Source organism: Corvus cornix, chromosome 13, assembly GCF_000738735.6.
Source record: "Corvus cornix cornix isolate S_Up_H32 chromosome 13, ASM73873v5, whole genome shotgun sequence".
In the NCBI taxonomy this organism is placed as follows: Eukaryota; Metazoa; Chordata; class Aves; order Passeriformes; family Corvidae; genus Corvus; species Corvus cornix.
Genome location: NC_046343.1, coordinates 10,621,755 through 10,643,631, shown reverse-complemented (window position 1 = coordinate 10,643,631; position 21,877 = coordinate 10,621,755). Strand labels below are relative to the sequence as shown.

The 21,877-nt window shown below is 43.7% G+C and overlaps 1 protein-coding gene across 5 annotated transcripts in view; it reads right to left on the bottom strand.

Annotated features, from left to right (window-relative positions):
- FSTL4 (follistatin like 4) overlaps positions 1-20,749 on the bottom strand; it is a 226,076-nt gene extending 205,327 nt beyond the window's left edge. For 3 of the 5 annotated variants that reach the window (XM_039559665.1, XM_039559666.1, XM_039559667.1), the window contains exons 1-3: positions 20,716-20,749; positions 16,042-16,177; positions 3,935-3,968 (exon numbers count right to left, since the gene is read on the bottom strand). In XM_039559665.1, the coding sequence (XP_039415599.1) occupies positions 3,935-3,968; positions 16,042-16,170 (163 nt within the window). In that variant the 5' untranslated portion in view covers positions 16,171-16,177; positions 20,716-20,749. Of the gene's footprint in view, positions 1-3,934; positions 3,969-16,041; positions 16,178-18,796; positions 18,908-20,715 lie in introns of those variants that run through there. The other 2 variants (XM_010413102.4, XM_010413105.2) reach the window with 2 other exon arrangements.
- Between the last annotated feature and the right edge of the window lie 1,128 nt (positions 20,750-21,877).

Genomic DNA, 21,877 nt, shown 5'->3' with positions numbered 1-21,877 from the left:
GCCAGACATGGGGAATTCGATAGACATAAATGTATGTGGCTTCTACATATATAAGCTGTATGGTGTAATTTACAGCAACAGGTAAGTACTATACATTCATGTACACTCATTGGTGACTTTTCCCTGTGTAATCTTTAAAATTAAACACTGCCACTGTCCAGCCTAATGTTTGCAGGTGCTGTCTACGAGCTTGGCCCTGTGTTTCTTCCAATCTAACACACACCCTTCAGTCTCCCAGTTTCCTGCACAGGGTCTTCTCCTCAGATTATGTAGATTTTTAGAAAGGAATTCTCCCCTGTGAGAGTGGTGAGACCGTGGCACTTGTTGCCCAGAGAAGCTGTGGCTGCCCATCCCTGGAAGTGTTCAAGGCCAGGTTGGATGGGGCTTGGAGTAACCTGGGATAGCAGAAGGTGTCCCTGCCCATGACGGGGGTGGGGTGGAATGGGATGGGCTTTAAGGTTCCTTCCAACCCAAACCATTCTGACACTTCAGCCTTTTCACTAAATGCCTGCTGTGTCCACATGATCTGCACAAACTGCTGCTTTTCTCAGCTCCCTACTCCTGTTTTGCTCTTCCCCGTCTGCTCTCCTGCAGTATTACACTGCCCTGGACAGCTGATAGGACTGTGCAGGTTCTTCACCTTTTGGCTCAGTTCCCCTTTCCTGTGCACTAATGGTAGGAAAAATTACAAAAAAATAACAAAAATGGGAAAAGAGAAAATATTCAGTTAGTGGAAAAAAGGTCTGCCTACTCAAACTTGCCCCCTGATCTTAGTTCAACAGAGCAATATAGAGGGGTGGTATTCAAATCCTGTGCTTGTTTATCACATGCTCAAGTTTCTTGAGTGTTTTTTGAGGTTTTCTGGCTGGTTGGGAGTTTGTTTGTTTTCAAAGCACAACACAAAACCTACCCTATTGGCACCCTACCCAATATTTTGGTTTCCACTGAATGAGCATAATTCAGATGGATGACACAGTGGGTCATATGTATGACCAACTCTGAGCCAAATTTCAAGTGAATTTAGGAAAATATTCCTGCAGCTTCTAATCAAATCCTAGATTGAGGGTTTTTTTGATTAAAAAATTATTTTTAGTCAAAAAGGGTAATATTTGCACACTAGTTAGGGATCCCAGGAACAAAACAGTTCTGCAGCCATTTTCATTTCAATTGAGAAGAAAATCAGTCTCCAAACATCACTGAGAGGTGGCTGCCAGCTGCAGTCAGGGAAGCATCTCTCCTCCATACCACAGCAATTAAAACATCATGTAATTACTGCTGATCTCATGCCATGGACATCAAAGGAAAACCATTCATTGACTGTAATGGGCTTTGGAGCAGGTTCAAAATTTCTCCAGTATATGTAGTCCTGACACCTTGGAAACCAAAAGCATCCCAGTCTAACGACACTCATCCACATGTAAAATAGGAAAAAAGTGTTTTCATGCTCAACAAAAATCAAGGCTTTGCTCCCTCTGAAAGAAAAGGGTCTGCTTTAAATCTAAAGGACTCAAACCTTTTGTCCCAAAATAAAGAAAAATTCTGAAAAGTGTAAACCTGGATTGCCCCACCTTTCACCAAAAGCTCTTTTTTTAATCACCTTGGATCATCCACGAGCCTGGGATTATAAGAGCAGATACAGAGTTAATCTGCTGAGCTCTCACCTTTGTGGGTGTTTCTATAAGGTATTTTTTAGTTTTTCAGCTTTTCAAGAGAATGCGAAAATTTCCACCAAGGGAACAGAACAAGGATAAGCCCCCAACCCCCGATCTCTTCCAATCATCTCATTTCCTCAGGTAAAACTCATTACCCACAAAAATTACCATTTTAAGGGGGAAAAAGGCCTCAATCTTAATGTCACCTCATACCATATCACAAAATTTATAAAAAATCCTTTTGTGTGCATAATAAACATTCTGACCCTCCCGTTATTTTTTCCTGGCATGGAATGGTACCTGCTCCATGCACATTTTAATACTGAAGAGGTTTCTGAAGGAGCCTTTAGTTGAATTATTTTATAGGCACTATTGAGGAATAACTCCAGAGAGGAAGATACTTAAACATTGCTGAAAATCCCCAGGTAGCTCTGCAAATCCACAGGCTTTTGTGATCAAGAGGTATTTACCATGTTTGTTAACATTTTCTTGACTTCTGAGGAGTTTGCAGTTCTTCAGACAGACTTGATAATTCACATATTATTGCCTTGCTGGGCACAAGCCAAATTTATCTATACACCTCAACTCCCTCAGTTGCCATCCCCTTCACTCCAGCCATGGGTCTAAGAAGCGTCTAACAGAAGTCCATAATATTGAATTCACTTTTGAAAAAAAAATTATGGTTTTAGCCCTCCAAATGAAAGTTAAGTCTTACCCATCCTCTGAAAGCAATGAGAAATCAGCCTCACTTAGCCTGGAAATTTGGTGCCTTGAGGCACTGATCACCAAATACAGTTATTGCTCTGAACAGTCTCCAAGCACCCACATGATCTGTAAACTCAATCCTGATTTCAAAAATTGCTATCTTTAAGCTCTCATATGTGTTGGTTACTTTCTCTGGGAAGAAAACTTTGGAAATAGAACTCATATCTGAAACAGGACTAGAGGTACATCCACGGGACTGGATTCAGTCTCCATGCCTATAATGAACTGCACCACAAACTACAGCCAGAGCATGACTGAAATGTGTCCCCATCCACAATGCCAAGATGCTTTTCTGCATCTCAAAGCAGCCTTGACCCACCCAAAAGCCTTCCTCAGTTTGAGACTGAGGGAAACACAATAAAACTGGATTTCTTCATGAAGAGTGGCAGACGTTTGATAAAACACACACGTGCACTGGACATCTAAAGAGATTTCACCTTTAGCAATAGATGTATTTTTAATTCATTCAAGCTTCTCTGCTGCCTTGGCCTCACAGAAGAAAAAAAAAACCACAAAAACACAACCATAAAAAAAAAGGAGATTTGCCCAAATGACAAGTTACCCTTGGACCTGACCTTCTTTTGCTTATGCAGTAAAACGTTTGTAGTTATAACCTCTTCCCAACATACGGGATGCCTGAAGCAATTCAAGAAGCTACTGGAAGGGAACAGGGAATGCATTAATCCATTGAACAGGAGAGTGCCACCCGCTTCACCTTCTACCAAGACAGATGAGGAAAGCAATGGCCTGATCCAGAAAACATCTGCTGAACAAAATCAAAATTAATGATAACCAGAATGACCTCTTTGATGGCCTATTCTCCCCCAGCTGCCAGGAGCCATCAAAGAGCCACTCCTGGCAGCAGCCAATTAGTTACTGAGGCAGCAGAGTTCCCAGGAGCTGGATCTGAGCTGGGAGCATCAATGCACCTTTGGATGGATCTGTGGTGTGCTGATGCATGGAAAGCCTTGTCTGCATCTCTTTCTCCCTAAACACTCCAGGGTCAGAGTTTATCACAGAATGGTTTGAGTTGGAAAGGACCTTAAAATTCATCCAGTTCCAACCCCTGGCATGAGCAGGGATGCCCTTCCACAATCCCAGGTTGCTCCAAGCCCCGTCCAACCTGCCTTGGACACTTCCAGAGATGGGACAGCCACAACTTCTCTGGGCGGCCTGTGCCAGGGCCCCAGTGCCTTCACAGGGAATAATTTCTTCCTAATATCTAACCAAAATTATCTTCCTTCAGCTTAAAGCCATTTAGATGCCCTGCCAGCACCCAAACCTTGAGGTGCACACCCAACACCATCATGCAATTCTGTGCTAAAAGAGCAGCTTTTCATTGAAAAAAAAATCTACAATTTGCAACACTAAGAACTGTCAGACAACCGCCAGGCACAGACTGTTGGAAATCCCACAGCAGCACAACCTTTCAAGTGTGTGAACTCATGCTCATTTTAAAAAGTTACTGCAAGAATACTCAACACCAACACATACACAAAGAAAACTGGTTTTCCTACCTTTTCTTCTTGTAACTTCAAACCTTCTGGAGTCCTATAAGGGAAAAGAGAATTTTTTGTGGTGTTTTTTATTAAATATAAGAATTGCTCAAAGGCAGGATGACCAAACCCCCCTAAAAACATTAGTCACTGACCCAGGGAAGCATCTCTGAAGCTCAATACAATAACTGAGGAGTAATTACAAGCTCACATTTCAGTTTGTCCACAGATATTTAATGGATAAATATAACACCTAGAATGATTCCTCACTGTGCAATAAATTACATTGTAAAACAGGACATTTGTCTTGAAAATGGATTTTTTTTTTTTTTTCTCTGTTGACATAAAAAGGGAACAGTTAGGAGCATTATTACTACACCAAAGATGTAGGGTTGAGGAGGGAGGAGCCATTACAGATATTTCTAGCAGAGACTTCTTCAAATATCTGAATAACTTCAAAGCCACTGGACTACCCATGCTTAAAGCTGAGGGCTCATTTCAATCCATACACACTACATAATTTGCCATATTTTTTGCAACTCATCAGAACCATCTCTAATATAGAAACTTGTATTAAAATGACACTGTGTCAAAAGGTATTTGTCAGGGTCCCTCCCCCCACCATGTAGCCCTGGGAGAGGGGCCCTGAGGGGAGGCACGGGGTTTCCCTGCCCCTGCTCAGCCTCATTCCCATTGGTTGGTTTGTGTTCCCCTGTGTGGGGAAGGACCCTCGGGTCCTGTGATTGCAGCAGTTCCTCGGCAGATCCCGGCCATGCAGCTGGAGAGATAAACATCTCTGAAACATCTATCAAGGATCAGTCCATATATATTTCTTTTCCACGGCCTCCTTGTTTGACACATCGTGTTACAGAATCCTCATTGTAGCAAATGGTGGAGAATTGCGAGCAGAACGATCCCCTATACCTAAGCGACTGATTTGTGTGAGTAAACCCTAGAAACTTTGGATTCCTCTTCTTGTTTTTGTTTTGCTATTCCATATCTAAACTATGGAGGAACCGTGGGAAGACTCTTGGCTCTCAGAGCCGCATATGGACATTTATCTTAAACTTGAAAAGATTCTTGAACAACAATTTGTAAATTTTAGCTTAATTCAAGCTCAAAAGGAACTGAAACATTTCCTTTCTTGGTTGTTGAAGAACTTTTTCTATGTTTCTTGGGATTTAATTCTTACCAAAGACTTTTGGAACACCGTTTGGACACAGTCAATTTTTGAGTCAAAATATATGCTGATGGAAGAATATTTTACAAAATTATGGTTTTATAACGAGATGTGACAACCAGCAAGACATATTCGTTCATAGAACTGCTATTAAAAAGAATAACCCTGAAAAATACATCCCAAGCTTGGGAGATGGAGAGGTGGTGGAATTCAAAATTATACGAGGTAGAAAAGGGTTACAAGCATCACAGGTCACTGGGCCTGATGGTGTTTCTGTAAAAGGCAGTATATATGCTAAAAAAATTGTAGTCATGTTAGACAATATCTCCACTATAAGCTCCCCCCTACAGTCTCCCTTTCCTAATCCCACCTTTCCCTTTTACCCTATATCCTATTACCCCCAGTGTATTCCCAATCCGTTTTTCCACCCATGGTTTCCCTCACAAAACCATGCCTTTGCCAATTGTTTCCCCAAAAATCCCTTTCCAACGCCAAGTGGGAGGGAAGAAATTAAACCCTCTCCTGCCTCAGTTTCCCCACAAAGCATGCTCAGAGAGTTCTGTCTCCCTTCTGTCAGCCCTAAGATGTTCCAGGGAATCTGTTTGGACATTTAAAGACTCAGGAGGGTGGCTTGTTTTGTTTTAAAACCGTCCTTGTTATGTTTATCCAGTTGTTTTCAATGTTAAGCTTTAAATCTCTTTTGTTAAAAATAAACAGGTGAAATGTCAGGGTCCCTTCCCCCCTGCCATGTAGCCCTGGGAGAGGGGCCCTGAGGGGAGGGACGGGGTTTCCCTGCCCCTGGTCAGCCTCGTTCCCCATTGGTTGTTTTGTGTTCCCCTGCGCGGGCAAGGACCCTCGGGTCCCGTGATTGCAGCAGTTCCTCAGCAGATCCCGGCCAGGCAGCTGGAGAAATAAACATCTCTGAAACAGCTATCAAGAATCAGTCCATATGTATTTCTTTTCCACTGCCTCCTTGTTTGGTACATCACGTTACAGAATCCTCACTGTAGCAGGTATTGCATTCCCAGACACCATCTGCTTATACTAATGGTGAGACTTCAGAGGAATAAATATTTAATTCCACACAGTAACATTCTTTATGGGTTAATTACAAATATGTCCAAATTTCCATCTTTCGAATTACTTCCTGCAGACAGTATTAGAAATAGTGGAATTGTGAAGACCATATGGAGTACCTCTGTTGTGGAGATAGGCCAAGAGAGGTGGGGTTGCTCAGCCTGGAGAAGAGAAGGCTCTGGGCACCACACACTACAGTGCTGTAGGTACCCATTTACTGCCTACAGAAATGCTCCTTTCTGCCTCCTGCCCCCTCCCAGAATCTCCTGGGAAGTCCAGGGCAGGACAGAGCCACAGCTGAGGTCTCCTCCAGCCCAGGGGCCACCTCACATCACCCACGTCCTGGCCCAAACATGGTGACAGTTTATACTGTCCTTTGTCACCACCTGTGCAGGCAGCAGATGCTGCTTCTCCTTCCTTCACACGACCATGAGCAGCCTTCCTCAAAACAAAGCTTTCACCAAACTCGAGAAGGATCAGAATAGCAGAAATGGTCTCCTTGGCAGCCTTCAAGTCAGCTGAGGGGGATAAACCCAAAATGGGTATTTGCTTATAAAAATACTGTCATTATTCCCTGTAGGATACTACCTCAGTGATCTTGAGCAATATGTAAAATGGCATTCAGGATTAGTACAGACTTCAAAGCATTTATCCTCTTTAGGCAGCAGAGCTCCAAGCTGTGCAGCCAGTTAAACTCCAGGGACCTCTCTGAGCTTTTCAAAATATTAGAGAGGTGGGGCACAGGATAAAAAAAACTCAGCTACAGCTGCTATTATTAGGCCTATGTACATGCAATAGATGCAAAAGGGAAGAATACTTTTTAAGTCCCCCAGAGTCCCTCACACTAACAAGCTGTTTGAATTCTCTGCAGTTCAAAAGCTTAGAAACACTAAAACTAATCACAACTATTATATTGATCAAAAGGAAATCGACTATCAAGACTCTACTAAAAAAATCCAAGTGTAAGCTCACTTTCATAAAACACCCTTTTGTTATTTCCATGTCTGCACAGACATCGTGAAAGACAAAGGACGGTCTTCAAAGTTTCCCTTCTTTTACTCTGTTCCCCTTATAATTGTAAGCTCTGATGAATATAAACTATCCCAAAAAACACATGAAGGGTTCAGAAGAAAAGCCTGTTAGAACTGCAATGGGAGAACATGAGGTCAGGCTACATGCCATCACTTCTCATTCTGGGGAAAACAGCAGCACTTGGTACATCCCCCAAAACATCCCTTCCATGGAGAAAACTCCAATGAAACTGAGAATGCTCAAGATTTCAGGAAGGTACACAAAAAAAAGGAAAAATACCTGGCAATCACAGTAGGGCTTAAAGTACAGCACAAAAAGGTACCAGCTCCAGGCAGACTTCTCTTGAAGAGGATGATACTGATCTCAAGTTAAAAAAAGAAAAAATCACACAGAGGTTTCAAAGGTTTTAATAGTGTTACCAGTAGAGAACTAAACTATTTTGATAAAAATGACACTAAAGTTCTTGAATGCATTGCCTGAGGAATACTTTTCTGTCGAAGCCATAAAGCAGATGGTTATAAATGAGACTTATTTCATGGGCACCATTTAATGACTGCAAATTCCTTTAACTAAAAATGTAATTTTATCAGAGCATAAATCATCTGCTTTGAAGGGAAAGAATTGTTTTAGATTTTCCATTCCTTCTAAAAAAGCTTCCTCATGTACTGCTTTAAATGGCATTTCATTAGTGCAATACAACAATTTTATTTGTCAAGGTTCACTTTTAGCACCTATTTCCTACTTTTTAATGTTAGTCAATTGAGTACAGAATGAAAGGTCCTTCTGTTCTGTATCTGAAGTGCCTAATCATTATGTGGAAATCAATGTAGTATGTTTGCTTCAGGACTGCCTTTCACCAGACATGTAGCTAAAGAAAAACTGCATCTCCAAAAGACCAAGCACCCCAGTGTCATCAAGTATGATAAATAATTCTACCTGGAACAGGAGGGATGAAAACCAAAATCAAACAGAATTCACTACCTGCTGTCACACTTCACTCCCCTGTAGCTGCGTGTGTTGTACCAACACCTGTGTCAATATGATGCGATTTAACAACTGGTTTTGCACAAAGCCCTTTTCTGCTCTTACAAAAGGAATGCCAAGGCATAATAACTAGTTTATGTTATTATCTCCTGAGTAATGATGCACTAGTGATAAATCTGATTTCGTTCAGAACAAACACAGAGCATTGGGAACTTTGTTGTGCAGAGTTAAAACACAACACCATGGAGGGAATACACAACATAAGACAGAGCTTGGTAGCCAACAAACAGGTTTACCAATGGTCATTAGCAACAGATGCAAGCAGAAAAACCACTTTCAGGTTGTTTTGTATAGAATCACAGAATGGTTTGGGTTGGGAGGAACAATAAAGCCCATCTCATTCCAAACCTCCTGCCACAGGCAGGGACACCTTCCACTAGTCTCATCCACCCTGGCCTTGAACACTTCCTGGGATGAATTCAGTATTTAGAAATTTGGACATGGCTATGCATCTCCCATCCCTGTTTGTTACTGGCCTCTGATCCCAGTACAGAATGATGCTCAGCATGGATCACCAAAGCAGATACCAAACTCAAGCACCTCAAGCACCATAACCCATTGGATAACCTTGCAGTGGTTTCAGCCTCTTGCCCTTTAATACTGATTTAGATTTAGTCAGAAGGCACCCCTTTTTATGACCAAAATTTAATATAGCAGACTCTCCCAAAAGACCCCAAAACTTTTAAAAAACCAAGCAAACCTAAAAAACCACCACCATCAGCGGCAAAACAACAATTAATGCAGCAGATTAAGAGATGCAGAAGAACAGGTAACATTCCAGATCCACAAGTTCCCTGCATTGCTGACCTTACCAGACCCTTCGTGGGAGACACAGCAGTGCAAGCAGATAAATCAAACCCAGTCCCTGCAGCTGGGCTCATGCTGGGTCTCACAATAAATCAGATGTTACCTCTGCACACTCCAGGTCTCCAGGGACCTGCTCTCAGGATCATCCTAACTGCTGTACAATTTTAAATATACAGTCCTAACTCGTTTAGCAAATTAATAAAGAAGTGGCTGTTCCTATTAATAGACTACCATGCCATGGATTTTTTTCCTCCCTTCAGAGCCTTCTCCTCCTTATCTACAGTGAGGGGTCAAGCAAAGAGGTAGATTTAGATTAGATACTAGGAATAAATTCCTCCCTGTGAGGGTGGTGAGGCCCTGGCACAGGCTGCGGCTGCCCAGAGAAGCTGTGGCTGCCCCATCCTTGAAGTGTTCAAGGCCAGTTTGGACAGGCCTTGGAGCAACCCTGGTCTAGTGCCACCCATGGCAGGGGGGTGGAATTCGATTAGTTATAACCCAAGCCCAAATCATTCTATGAAATGGCACCCAGTACAGGGCTGGTGAGACACTCTGCATGGGGACTGGAGCATCAGCACAATGTATGACTCTGACAATCAGGATTTTCTGTTTACAGCCATGAATACAGAATATTTTTTTAAAAAACCCATGTTAATCAGGCAGAGATTATCCACTTTTTTTTTTTTGATCAGGCATGAAAAAAATAGATCACATGCTACTGTTTAGAGAAAGCTTGATATCGGTACAGACACTGGCAATTTAGATTTGTCCCGTCTAGTATAAACACTGAGAGAAATTCTGATGTCTCACATCACACAGTATCATCTGCTCATCCATACGGTAGCTAATTGAGATAATTGCTGCATCTCTGATTTACTCACTACTATTTCTGGACTCCAGATGAGAAACCCAGGTATAGCTCCATAAATTTCCACGTTGTCATGGGGAAGCTTGTGGGATGGCTGTTTTTAGAAATCCCAAATTTGTCAATGTACCCTTGCTAATCTAAAAAACTGAGAATTCCCCTGCTTGGCAGTCAAAAGTACTTCAAATAGAACTGTCTTCCTCTAAAAACTAATGCTACAGCCTTTGTTTCAAAGGAAGAATATGCTACATTTGAAAGAAAAAAAATGCTCAACATTTAGTCTTTTAAGGCTGAGTGGCTTCTAAACAGAATATCAGGAAGTTTAACCCTCTGCCACATCATAGCCAAGTAAAGATTGCCTTGATTCCTTTTATAATTGCAACATGGTTTACTCTGGTCCCATTCTCTTCTTCAAAATCATACCAGCATTTCCCCATCTCAGTACAATTTTTCACAGTTGCTCAACTGTGACATGAGAAAAACTTACTGGAATTTGATCCCTGCAGTCAGTTTGTGCCACAGCTCAGCACAGAGCCAGGCACCGCGAGCCCACGTCCCTCTGCTCCCCAGGGCCAGCACCCATGCACCCAAAATTCAAGGTCATTAACATCCAATGCACCACAAACTGCTCCCATGCAGCAGGGGGGCCTCTTCTCTCGGCTGGAAGGTGACAGTCCCCAGCAAACTGGGCAGTGCAGAACCACCACGAGGTATCACACACCACATCCTACCAGAAGTTTAAAAATCATAAAAGAAGCAGGATTTTTGTTCTGTAGGGGACTACAAACAAGTGGGTTTCATCTTCATATTGTGCTTTAGATGCATCTTGATGATCCCTGACACTCACTATTGAGCCCTAACCATTTATGTAAACCAAAATTCTTCTCATTTTCTGGTGTTATTCAAGTATACAGTACCTGCCTTGTTCCAACATTCACATTTTCTAGTACTTCAAGCACAAGAGCATCCCATAAGATACAGCATTTATTAAGCTCTCTGAGTACACAGAAGAAAGTGGAGGGGAGGTTGGGGACACAGAGGAAGGAGTTCAACATGCATAACAAATATTATCAAAACATTCCACAGCACCTTGAACTGCAGATGCTCTGGTAGCCAGCACTCAGAGCAAAAGCTTCTCATCTCCACAGAGACAATATACCTGTTAAGATTTAGGATGCTCTACAAAAAAGCAATTACTGCTGTTAGAGATACCACATAAATGCAGGTAACAAGGAGTGAATTATCACTACATACCAAAGTGATACAAAAATACACTTAAGTCTTGTCTCCCTGTACTTTCACTAATGCTTGAAACAGGAGCAGGCTGTAGCACAGTATAGATTTAAATTAAAATCTGATTCTTTTCCTTTCTCCAAACTGAAAATCAGAGAGAACACTCACATGGTAGAGAATATACTACTACTATTAAGAATTAAAATAAATACCAGGATATTAGATCTTCAACTGTATATAAAATTGATACTCTGTGCCTATTTTATTCCAAGCTCATCATCTGAAATTGTGTCTCTATTTGAATTAGAAGCAAAAAGCTTGTATCAAAAGCCTTTGCAATTTTTTACCTTCCAAAACCAATTATTTCCTAGTCTGTCAGATTAGGAAATATTACTTTTCTGCTGCTCTGAATAACCTGCTGTGGTGTTCAGATGCAGCAGTAAGTGATGCAACATTTAAGAATCTGACTATAACTAGGAATTTCGGCAATAATTGATACTCTTAGACAAGCAAAGTTGAAGCTGTGAATGGACTCCACAGAAATGGTTTATTCTGGGCAGGAGGGCACTGAAGGGCTGGTCTGATCCAGCTGTTTGCAGTACATTTATACTTGGGGATTTTAAGCAGTTCAGGTGCCATAGAAACATAGAACCACAAAATGGTTTGAATTCAAAGGGGCCCTAAAGATCATCCAATTCCAACCCCCTGCCACGGGCAGGAACACCTTCCACTAGACCAGGTTGCATAGAGCCCTATCCAATCTGGCCTTGAACACTTCCAGGGATGGGAATCTACACTCTCCTTCAAGTAATAATGAATAATAACAATAGATAGCCAACAGAGCCAATACCTGCCAAATGCCAACAAGAAGAAAGTTATGGTGCCTTGAAAAATGAGCACATGGAGCATCACCTGTGAGCTCTGTACAGAGGACCTTGCCCAGGGACACAGCTATTCTCCCCACAGGACCAGGGGGCGCTGTGCACAGTCTCCTGAGACTTCTCAAGTAGGAGGATGGGTGGCAAAAAAAGCATGGCATGAAAGCCAAATTAAAGCAATTAAGTATTTCTAGAAAACCACAGAGCAGTTCTGTAGACCTGAGCAGACCACAGAACACCTGCCAGTCTTTACTGTCACTGCTCAGGAGCTTGGTGACATTCAAATACTTAACAATGCAGCACAAAACAATTCTCCATGTACCACAACACAGGATTATTCTCCACTTTCACACTATCAAGCCAGGACAATATTATTCAAGCTACCCACCAGCAGTGCCCCAGAAAACATAACACAATTTAAATTTCCAAAATGCAGCTCTGTGATGACTTGTGTTAGAGGAACTCTGCTGCTGGAAGGGCTGAAGAAGACCTGCAGCACTGCTCTGTTCATTTTAGGTTCAGAAAAGGAGATGCAAAGCCTGCCCCAAGAACCATGGCAAAACCAGCCTGGCTTCAGCATGCACAGGAAATCAGCCTCTCACAGAGAAAGCAGGGAATGGGAGAAGGGAAGCTGGCTGTCAAATTTCAGTATTTATTAAGATGCTTTGCAAATTACCCCAGGAGGCTGAAAAAAAATCAGCCTGAGCTACTAGTGTGGATTACCTTGTAGATATTGAGCGGACGAGCACCGTAGGCTTTCCGTCAGAACCTCCTGGCCAAGTTCTCCTCCAAACCCAAACTCCAGGGTTATTTCAGATCCAGATTGTTTGTCTCTTTTCTGCTCACACTGGAAACTTTCTTCACTACCACTGACAATGACTCAGAAAGCTATGTTTTTTGAGAATTCCTTTCTAGAAGGAAGAGGTGACCCCAGATCACATCATCTGGTGTACCATGGACCACCCAAAGCCCTTCTGAGCCAGCACAGAGCTGCCCATGAATTTTAGGCACCTCTAGAACTTCCAACTTGAACATGCAATCAGACTTGCTGAAGGCAGAGGAAAAAACTTGTCCAAAAACAACATCCCAGAGTGGTGAGCTCTATGTATCTGGTATTTTGGCATATATTCCACTGAATAGGATTTAGTCCCATGATGATTCAACCCTGAGAAAATGCACCCAAGTTCATGTGCAATGCCCAGAAGCTTCAAGAGCTTTCTGGCAACCCCTGGAAACAGCTTATGAGAAGTTTCACAGAACACAGCAGTATTCTCCAAAATTAATACAAACCAGACAAGTTGCAGCTTTCCAGTCAAATACTAATGCTGTCCTTTTTTTAATTAAGTGTTCTATTTTAGCTCTTTCATTGAAACTGGAATTTCATAATGCATATACACATTTATCAACTATTCTAATCAGGACTAAAAGTAATCCAGAAAACAAACCTCTTCTCAGGAACACCCCATAAACTTGAGGGACGAAAAGGTGTGCATCAAGAAAAACACACACCATTGTTATGTTAAAGGGTTGATTTCTGATCAGAAGGACTTGTAGTCTTATTTTCTTTAATAAATTCAAAGCACAACTGCAATAATTCTCCCACATACCATGAAGAAATCGATTTAGCAATCCGAACATAAATTAAGCAAAGTTTTTGATTCAGTAAACTTGTTCCTATGTAGATCAGAACAAGTATTAGTGAAGGTCAGTGACCCATACCTACATATTTGCTTTGATGAGGTTCACAAGAATTTTCCATCAGAGCACACTTCAAAATTACTTGACCTGTAAATTAACACTTCACTCATTTTTAAAGCGGTTTTAGAGAATTGCTAGGAGCATTTCTAGTTGTGACTCAATATTTTTTAAATGCATGTTAATGGATCTACGTATTAATTAAACCATAAAATTTGGAACCTAACAAACTTCTCATGGATAAGGAGCTCCAAATTGAACAAAGCCCAATACTCTAGAAAAGGGTTTCAGTAACTGTTATTATTAAAAAAGAATTATGGCTAAGTTATTTTCTGCAAGAGAAAGTAACTTCTGTTTACTCTCAAAAGGTGCTTATCTCAGTTTTACTGACCCTACCTGAAAGCTATGCTCACGGCTTTCAGATTTATTTTGGTGTTGGGTGCCACACTGTATAAACACTATTTCTTGTGGAAACAAGAAATATTGCAGAGATATTTTTTCAAAAATCTGAATTATAACTTACAGTTCTTGAATCTATTTTAACTGCATCCTTTGTACATTCATAATTTTAATATTCACACTTGTTAAATTCTGTGCAAACCTGAGTAAATACGCTTTTAGCTGAGATCCTTCCACCTCAAGCAAGATCAAGTAATTGGTACAGTAACATTACGGTCTTTAGAGAAAGATCAAATGAATTAGTGTCTTTCAAGTAATATGATAGTTCTATGATTAACATTAAAGTAAATTGAGTAATGAATTTAATTCCTCAGCGCAACTTCCTTAAAAAAAATCAAAACTAATGTGCATTAGTGAAGAATAAGATTTTTTTAACTGCACAAGAATGAAAATATTTAATAATTTTTAATAAAAAAGCAAAAATGATCAGAGATTCTGCAAGAAGAGGTTTAACAGAGTGCCAGTGTACTACCTGAGCCTACACAGCAGCAAAATAACTGTGTGGAGTTATTTTGTGGAGTGGAGGTGTGGAAGGGAACTGTTTCCCTTCTCTTTTACAGAACAGAGGTTGGATACCTCAAGGACAAAATACACCTGAAACAGACCTCAGAACTGCAGAACATCCAACACCATTGAAATTACTTTTGAGCCCTGCTAAGCAGCAAAAAGCACCTTTTTAATTGGCTTAAACTATAATGCAGATAACTGGGTATTTGTAGACGGGATGTGACTGGGAGAAATGGGATTCTCCAACTAGAACCAAATCCTAAGGCTTAAATAGATCCAATTGCAACATGAATCCATCAAGGGCTTATCATTAGACTGGCACTGACTGATGTGTCTGCCAGCACATAAGTGTTCAAGGCAATGGCAGCTAAAAGAATTGCCAAGTGTCCTTTCCCTGTCCTCCTGCACCATCTCCCACTTTCAGACATTTGAGCAACCATTTAGCAAACATACAACAATAAGGAACTAATTAAATAACTAAAATTGTTTCAGCATTCATTCATCATTTACAGCTCAAAGTCACAGTTCTAGGTTTTTGTGTCTTTATTCACATGTCTCAGACTTGTGAAAATCTCAGTGTACATCTGTGCCACAAGCGGTGTTGAGGTCTGCTTCAGAAATCCAGTATCCTGCTGGGACAGCCTGCTCCAACACTGCTGAGACAGGGACTGCTCCATCCATACCCCTGTGACAGCAGCCAACACTGTCACCCCTCAGCACTGGAAACAGGCTCAGCTGCTTCTCCACTTCCAGAGCCAGGACTGAGCACTGAGGAGGCACTGCTGCCCTGCCCCAGTCCCAAAGCCCTATTGAGACGGGCACTGGGGTGGAAGGAGATCACCCCTCGCTAGTCACTGTTGCCGCTCCCTTTTCTATTGTTCTGTGCTTCAGAGAGGTTTCACATCAGTAAGTCTGGAGGGAAACACTTCAGGCAGTAATTTTGCTGCTTCTCTCCGAACGGCCTATGGCTCAGTTTTCCTTCAAAAGAGCTTTTTTTAGGTTTCACCTAAAGGTCCACTGACCCAAGTGAAGAGCCAGGACAGTTTGCTTGTTAAATTTAGCTTCACTGGTGTCAGCAGCCCCAGGACACAGCATACTGTAAAGTCTTTGGGGCAAAGACACCATCTCCACAACAGCCAGATGCCCAGTTTCACTTCCAGATGATGTCAGTATATACAAGAAGTGTAAGAATTTCTGCTTCACTGTTTTTCATTGACCTGCTCAGCAGGTGTTTAATACAAATATACATGGATAAGCCCATGCTTGCTTTCTGTTTGCAGTATGGAGAGCCCGAACACAGCCCAAGAACAGAAACCCAGGAACTGTAGCTGCAGCAGCAGAGGGAGTACAGTACCTCTTGATGCAACCTCCCTGCATCCGAGTACAGCTTTCTGCTCCGGTCCACATCCATCCATCCCCTTGTGACCAACGGGAAAACCCCCAGCAATACAAGAGAGCACCAAAAGCTCCTTGATGTCATCATTTCAAGTCTGTTGGGAAAAAAAAAAAAAAAAAAAAAGAGAGAACAGTTATAGAACATTCATCTTACAACAAAACCCAGCTCCAGTTCAGTAACACAGAGGCTTCAGCTGACAGTGTCCATCCACACTCAGTCAATGCCAATGGAGCTCTACACTCTCCAGTGTATTGGCAATGAGTTCCCATACTGTAGTAATTTCACCCCAAAACTATCTTCCTCAGGATGTGCTGTTCCCACCCTGTTGCCGCACAACACCTGCAGAACCAAAGTCTTGGGATTTCTGTAACTACTGTGGCCAAAAGCAAACCATATCAAAACATGGTCTTATAGTACTGCAGGAAGCCAAAGGGTGAACTTTATCCCTTCTCCAGAGCCCCAGCAGCACAGGGTCACTCACGGTCAGGGACTCACACCTGTACCCTCAGCAGATCTTCAGGAAAACACCAGACACCCACCTTTGCTTCTCTGACCACTGGAGGCTCCCAGCAAAGTGACAGAAAATATCATTATTCTCCTCTGACTCAGAAGGTGACATTGCCTTGAGCAGACACAGCCACTGCCACCCCCCTCAGCTACAATCAGGTGTGCAGGGTCAGCCAGGGCTGATGGCTGGCACCCAGCACACAGGGACAGTCATTCGTCCTCCAGATGAGGACATCTGCCCAGATGGTCACCAAACATACCCAAACTTGAAAGACATGAAACAAACCCTTGGCTGAAGAGGGCTGACATGTTTCTTCAACCATAATGGAGGTGAGTCCTACCTGCGGCTGTGATTTCTGCACTCATATTCCTCTGTCCCAAACAGAGACATTTCCAATTCCTCCCACACTCACCCCACTCAAGAGCAGCACCACATCCCTGGAAACAGGCTACCACAGCCCACATCACCTGTAGGGAACTGGAGGGATTTCCACTACATCGGTATCCACTTTGAGCAGTGGTTCTTGTCATGTGTAGTTTTTTAATAAATTTGGAAAGAACACCAGTGCAGTTACTCAAAGTGGTGTCTGATGGAACTCCTGTGTTTCACACATCACAGCCCTGTGCTGGTGCCCTGCAAGCTAAGCCAGGAGCTGTCCTTTCTCTGAACTTAAAATAACACAAGATTGTGTCATTACTTTTTACAATTAAAATACCAAAGGAATATTCAAGCCTGGAACCATTTCTGAGATGGCTGAGGAAGGCTAAAATGGACCGTTAATGATGCATAATGACCCTTAATGAAGCGACAGCATTTCTATAGGATGAGGGACAGGCTGCTGCCTGGCTTGAGCCATACACATCAACAAGGAGGGTTACCTGCTAATAGCAAAATTCAACCAAGCTGAATTAACTCACCATGACATATCTTGTCTTGACAAGACTCATTTTATAGTGTTTTCCTGCCATGTATTTGCTACGGAGTTTATCCAAGCCTTGGTGCATCACTCCTAATTTTGGAGCCATGACCATTTACACCAGCAGTGACAGTTTCAGGTTATTTTGTTTGCCCAAAGACACCCCATCACTAGATTGAGCACAGTATACAGCACCCACAGAGCTCAGGCAATGCCTTTTCTCAGCACTAATGTAAACACACTGAATGGAAAGCATTCAGGATGAAATCAAAATTTATTAGGCTTTCTAAATTCCAATTATGAACCTCAGATGTAATGTTACTGGGACTACAAATAAATGTTTCATAAACCAAAGTCACTCTATCAATAAGCGACAAGTACATTGTTACTTTATGAATTGCTCTTCCACAGCAACATTGTTTCTCACAGGGTTTTGGTTTTTTTTTTCTTTAATAGCAGTATTTTGTATGCTCAGTTGATGCCCTCACAGCAAATAACATCACAGTTCTAGAGACCTCTGACTCATATCCTGCTTGAAATTAAAAAACAGGGAACTGAAACAAAACAGGGAACACAATAGTTTAATGTATATTTAGTAAACAACTGACAGAAAGCATGAAGGTGTTTGGATTACGATCTGTTACACTGATGAAACTGAAAGGGCAAACTCTACCTGATAGAAACTCTGGTTGCTTTATAACTAGAATTTCTAGAACATCTTTAGACAGTTTAAAAGTCACTTATTTTTATTGCACGCTGACAGTACATTAATTGCTCTCAGTCACAGCAAGAGGAGGACACATTAATATACATTTTATATCTTAATAGCCTTATCCAAGCAACAAACATATACCATAAATATCAAGTGAGAGCTTATTCTGGAGTCACACAGCATTTTCATGTCACTTGGCATCCTAAACCACAGCTCAGCACTGCCTTACCCTGAGCTGAAGGGAAGGCTCCTTGCAGAACCCGGTCTGCAGCTACACCACACAATACGGCTACCAGACTGCAGGTTGAAAGTCCCCTGAAGTCAATAGAAAAACTCAAATTGATTGAATAGATCCAGACCACCACTGTAAGCTCAGACAAGTTTTACTATCCATTTCCTTTCCTCGCTTGCAGGAGGGACAGATTTGCTGGATTTGAGTTTGTATGGACATCGCTGCCCAGATAAATCAAACCTTGCACAGGAAAGGTTTGCATACAACAAGCAGTTGTACTCAAAAGAAAGAATAAATACAGGCCTTTGTGATAAAGAATATACTATGCAAAGTCAAAAAGTTTACCTGAAGGTTGTGGTTTCCTCCTTTGAGCTAGAGCAGCCTTCCAGCTTTCTTTCCAGCTGACACTGCTCTAGCAAGAAACACTCCACAAGTACAGCAGCACCAGGCTATGCACTGTTATCTGAAGCAGCTCAAAAACAATGGCAACAGCAAAACACCCATGCCGAGGCCAGATGGGTCTGGGCAGGCACCAACACACAGGGAGAGCCCCAAATTTAAAGCATATGTGTGCAGTATCCCCAGTGGAAGAGGAAGACCAGCAAGCAGATGCAAGATAAAGACAAGCACAGGTTTTAGGGCACAGGTTTTGGAGCTGCTCAAGCAAAAAGGGTCACCTTGAAAAAGGACAGGGATTAAGCATCTTGGCCATTTGAGTGGAGAACAGCACAAACTGTTTAAAGCATTTCTATGACATGCAACAGCCAGATCCTGCAGTGAGCCCACAACTTTTTTCTCCACAACACAAAAGCTTTAAGAATTCGATTATGGTGATTGTAATGAGATTAAAGAATTTGCTGAAAGCAGTTATTGGTTTTGTTTTCAGGGCTACTTAAACTGCAGCTTATTTGAGAAATTACTGGTTTGCAATAGCTTTCAATAATTTCCAACAGGCTTCACATCAGAAAGAGGCTGAACTTAATTAGTTGAAGTTCTGACTGTTGCTATAGCAAAAAGAAAGCATTTGGACATAACTGTTACCTCTATACAAACTGGCCCTATTAAAATCAGATAAGAATCTGGTCCTTACTTCCTGCCATCAACCTTCCCAATTGCTCTGGCCTTATCTAAACAGCATTTCTATTGCTGGCAAAATAATTTTGACATCCATAATTTCTTGTTAAGTGCTACAAAAACAAGCGACAAAATTAAGTAGAAAAGCCATTCTTTCAGCAAAACATACAGAAACCAAATAATTATTTCAGTCATCTGTCTGCAGTTAAATACGGAAAGTTTGGGTGCATTAAGAACTCATTAGAATCAGCTTTGATGTTTAAGTACAAAGCGGACTTTGCATTTGAGCAAAAGCTACTTAAAAATATTTCATTTGATTATGAAATTCCCCAAGACACTTCAGTGCTCCAGAAGAAATCTGGGGAGCATCAAACCAACAGGGATGCAGGACTACCAAGAAGCTCCTGAACCTCACAGAGATTACTCCTCGGTTTTCAAGGCTGCCCCCACGACACGTTTCAAACACAGCTTTGCTCCGAGATGACAACTCGGAGAAGTCCCATTCTAGCCCTTCCGTGACCCTCCGCTGGGCAGCGAGCGGCCAGCACCGCCGGGAAGCCGAGCATTCCCAGCGTTTCAGAGGACTGGAGAGGCCAGCTGAGGATGCCATCGCCAAGCCCAGGCCGGCTCCCGGCGCGGCTCGGGGGTCCCGGCCCCAGCCCTGCGCGGGCCCCGACGGGCGCTGCGCGGCCCGGCCCACGGCGCCACCCAGCGGCCAAGCCGGGAACCGCCGGTCCCACGCGCGACCGCGGCGGGACCCGCGCCTGAACCGACGGCGGCCCCACAGGGCAGGCACTGCGGCACCACGGCCCCCGCGCCCCAGGGGCGGCAGTCACGTCCGCTCCATACCACCCCACAGGTGGCATTTCCACGGTGCGAGATGTGAGGTGAGGAGGAGGTTCCCCGCTCGCAGCCCGTCCCCCCACGCCCCGCCGGCTCCCGGCCCCGCGGCGGACGCACACCTGTTACACCGCCGGCCCGCGGCGCGGAGTGCGCGCTCGGCGGGGCGCGGCGGGCGGCGGCGGCACCGGGAGGCTGCCCGGCCCCCGAGGCGCCCGCGGAGCGGACAGCGGAGGGAAGCGACGCGGATGCCGCGAGCGGGCGGGGATGGGAACGCAGCGCTGCGCGGGACAGCGGAGACGCAGCGGAGACGCAGCGGAACCCTGCGGGGCGCTCCCGGTGGCACTCACCTGGGGAGGAGCCGGGGCGGCGCGGCCGGTCGGGGCGGGGCGGGCGGAGCGCGGCGGGGCCGGCGCGGGCAGTGCGCGGCGCGGGCCGGGCCGGCCCTATTTCTGCTCTCCGGGCCATAGCCGCCTGACGTCAGCGCTGCATTTGCATATTCCGCCCAATCCCGGCACCTGAGCGGGCGGCGGGACCGCCCCCGGGGGTGGGGGGCAGCGGGGACGCCCCCTCGGGGCACTGCGGGGCGGGGCGGAGGGGACGGGACGGGATGGGGGCCGTGTTGGAGCGTCCCCGCGCCGTGCCAGAAGCACGGGGCCATCGGGGGGGTCAGGAACACGGGGGGATCCTCGTGGGGCCGGTGGTACCTCGGGGTGCGGCTGCTGAGCCCCTCGTTCTGAGCTCCCCCGCAGCCCCCGTGCTCGGGAGAGCTGCTACGGGGCAATGCGTATCCCGGGCGTATGCCCGGAGCTGGGCGAGACGGGACCATTGGGCCCTCGCCGTGTGGCCGTCAAACGGGGATGTCATCGTGGGACACCCGATTGTCTGCGGTGGGACTCCGTGACCCGCCACAGCAGGCACTGCACGGCATTGAGCTGTTCTGGAGGTGTGTCTTCTATTCCCACATAACCATGTTTATAAAGAGAGGCAAACATTAAAATTCATTCACTCTCCTCTTCCTCTTCATCTCGTTTCCAAAAAAAAAAAAAAAAAAAAATCAATATAATAATTTCTTACCTAGTTTTTAACAAGGATGTTTGCACAAGCAGGAGGCATGGCAGGACCACAGAACCAGAGTATGTGGGGTATTTGTTCCAAAGGCTGTGAGGAGGTTTAGGCAAAGGTGATGAAGCACCCAGAATTAGCAACAAGAGAGGAACAGTCTAAAAGACCTGATAAAAGATGTCAAATTTTGTGTTTCTTCCTATAAATAATCTTACAGCTGGACCCTGCAGAATTAAATTGGATTTGCTATTGACTTCAGCATGAAAAGAACAGGACCCCTTAGTTCTGATGGTTAAAGAAACATGGGCTACTCTGGGAAACTGGGTCTAAGTCAAGGAGAAAATGTGTTTTGTAAAAAAACCTTCCACAAAATTAGGCATGAGGTTGCAGAAGAGGCTCTTTCATGACTAAATTTGGGGGATTTTATTTTGTATTTTCTTTTTCTTG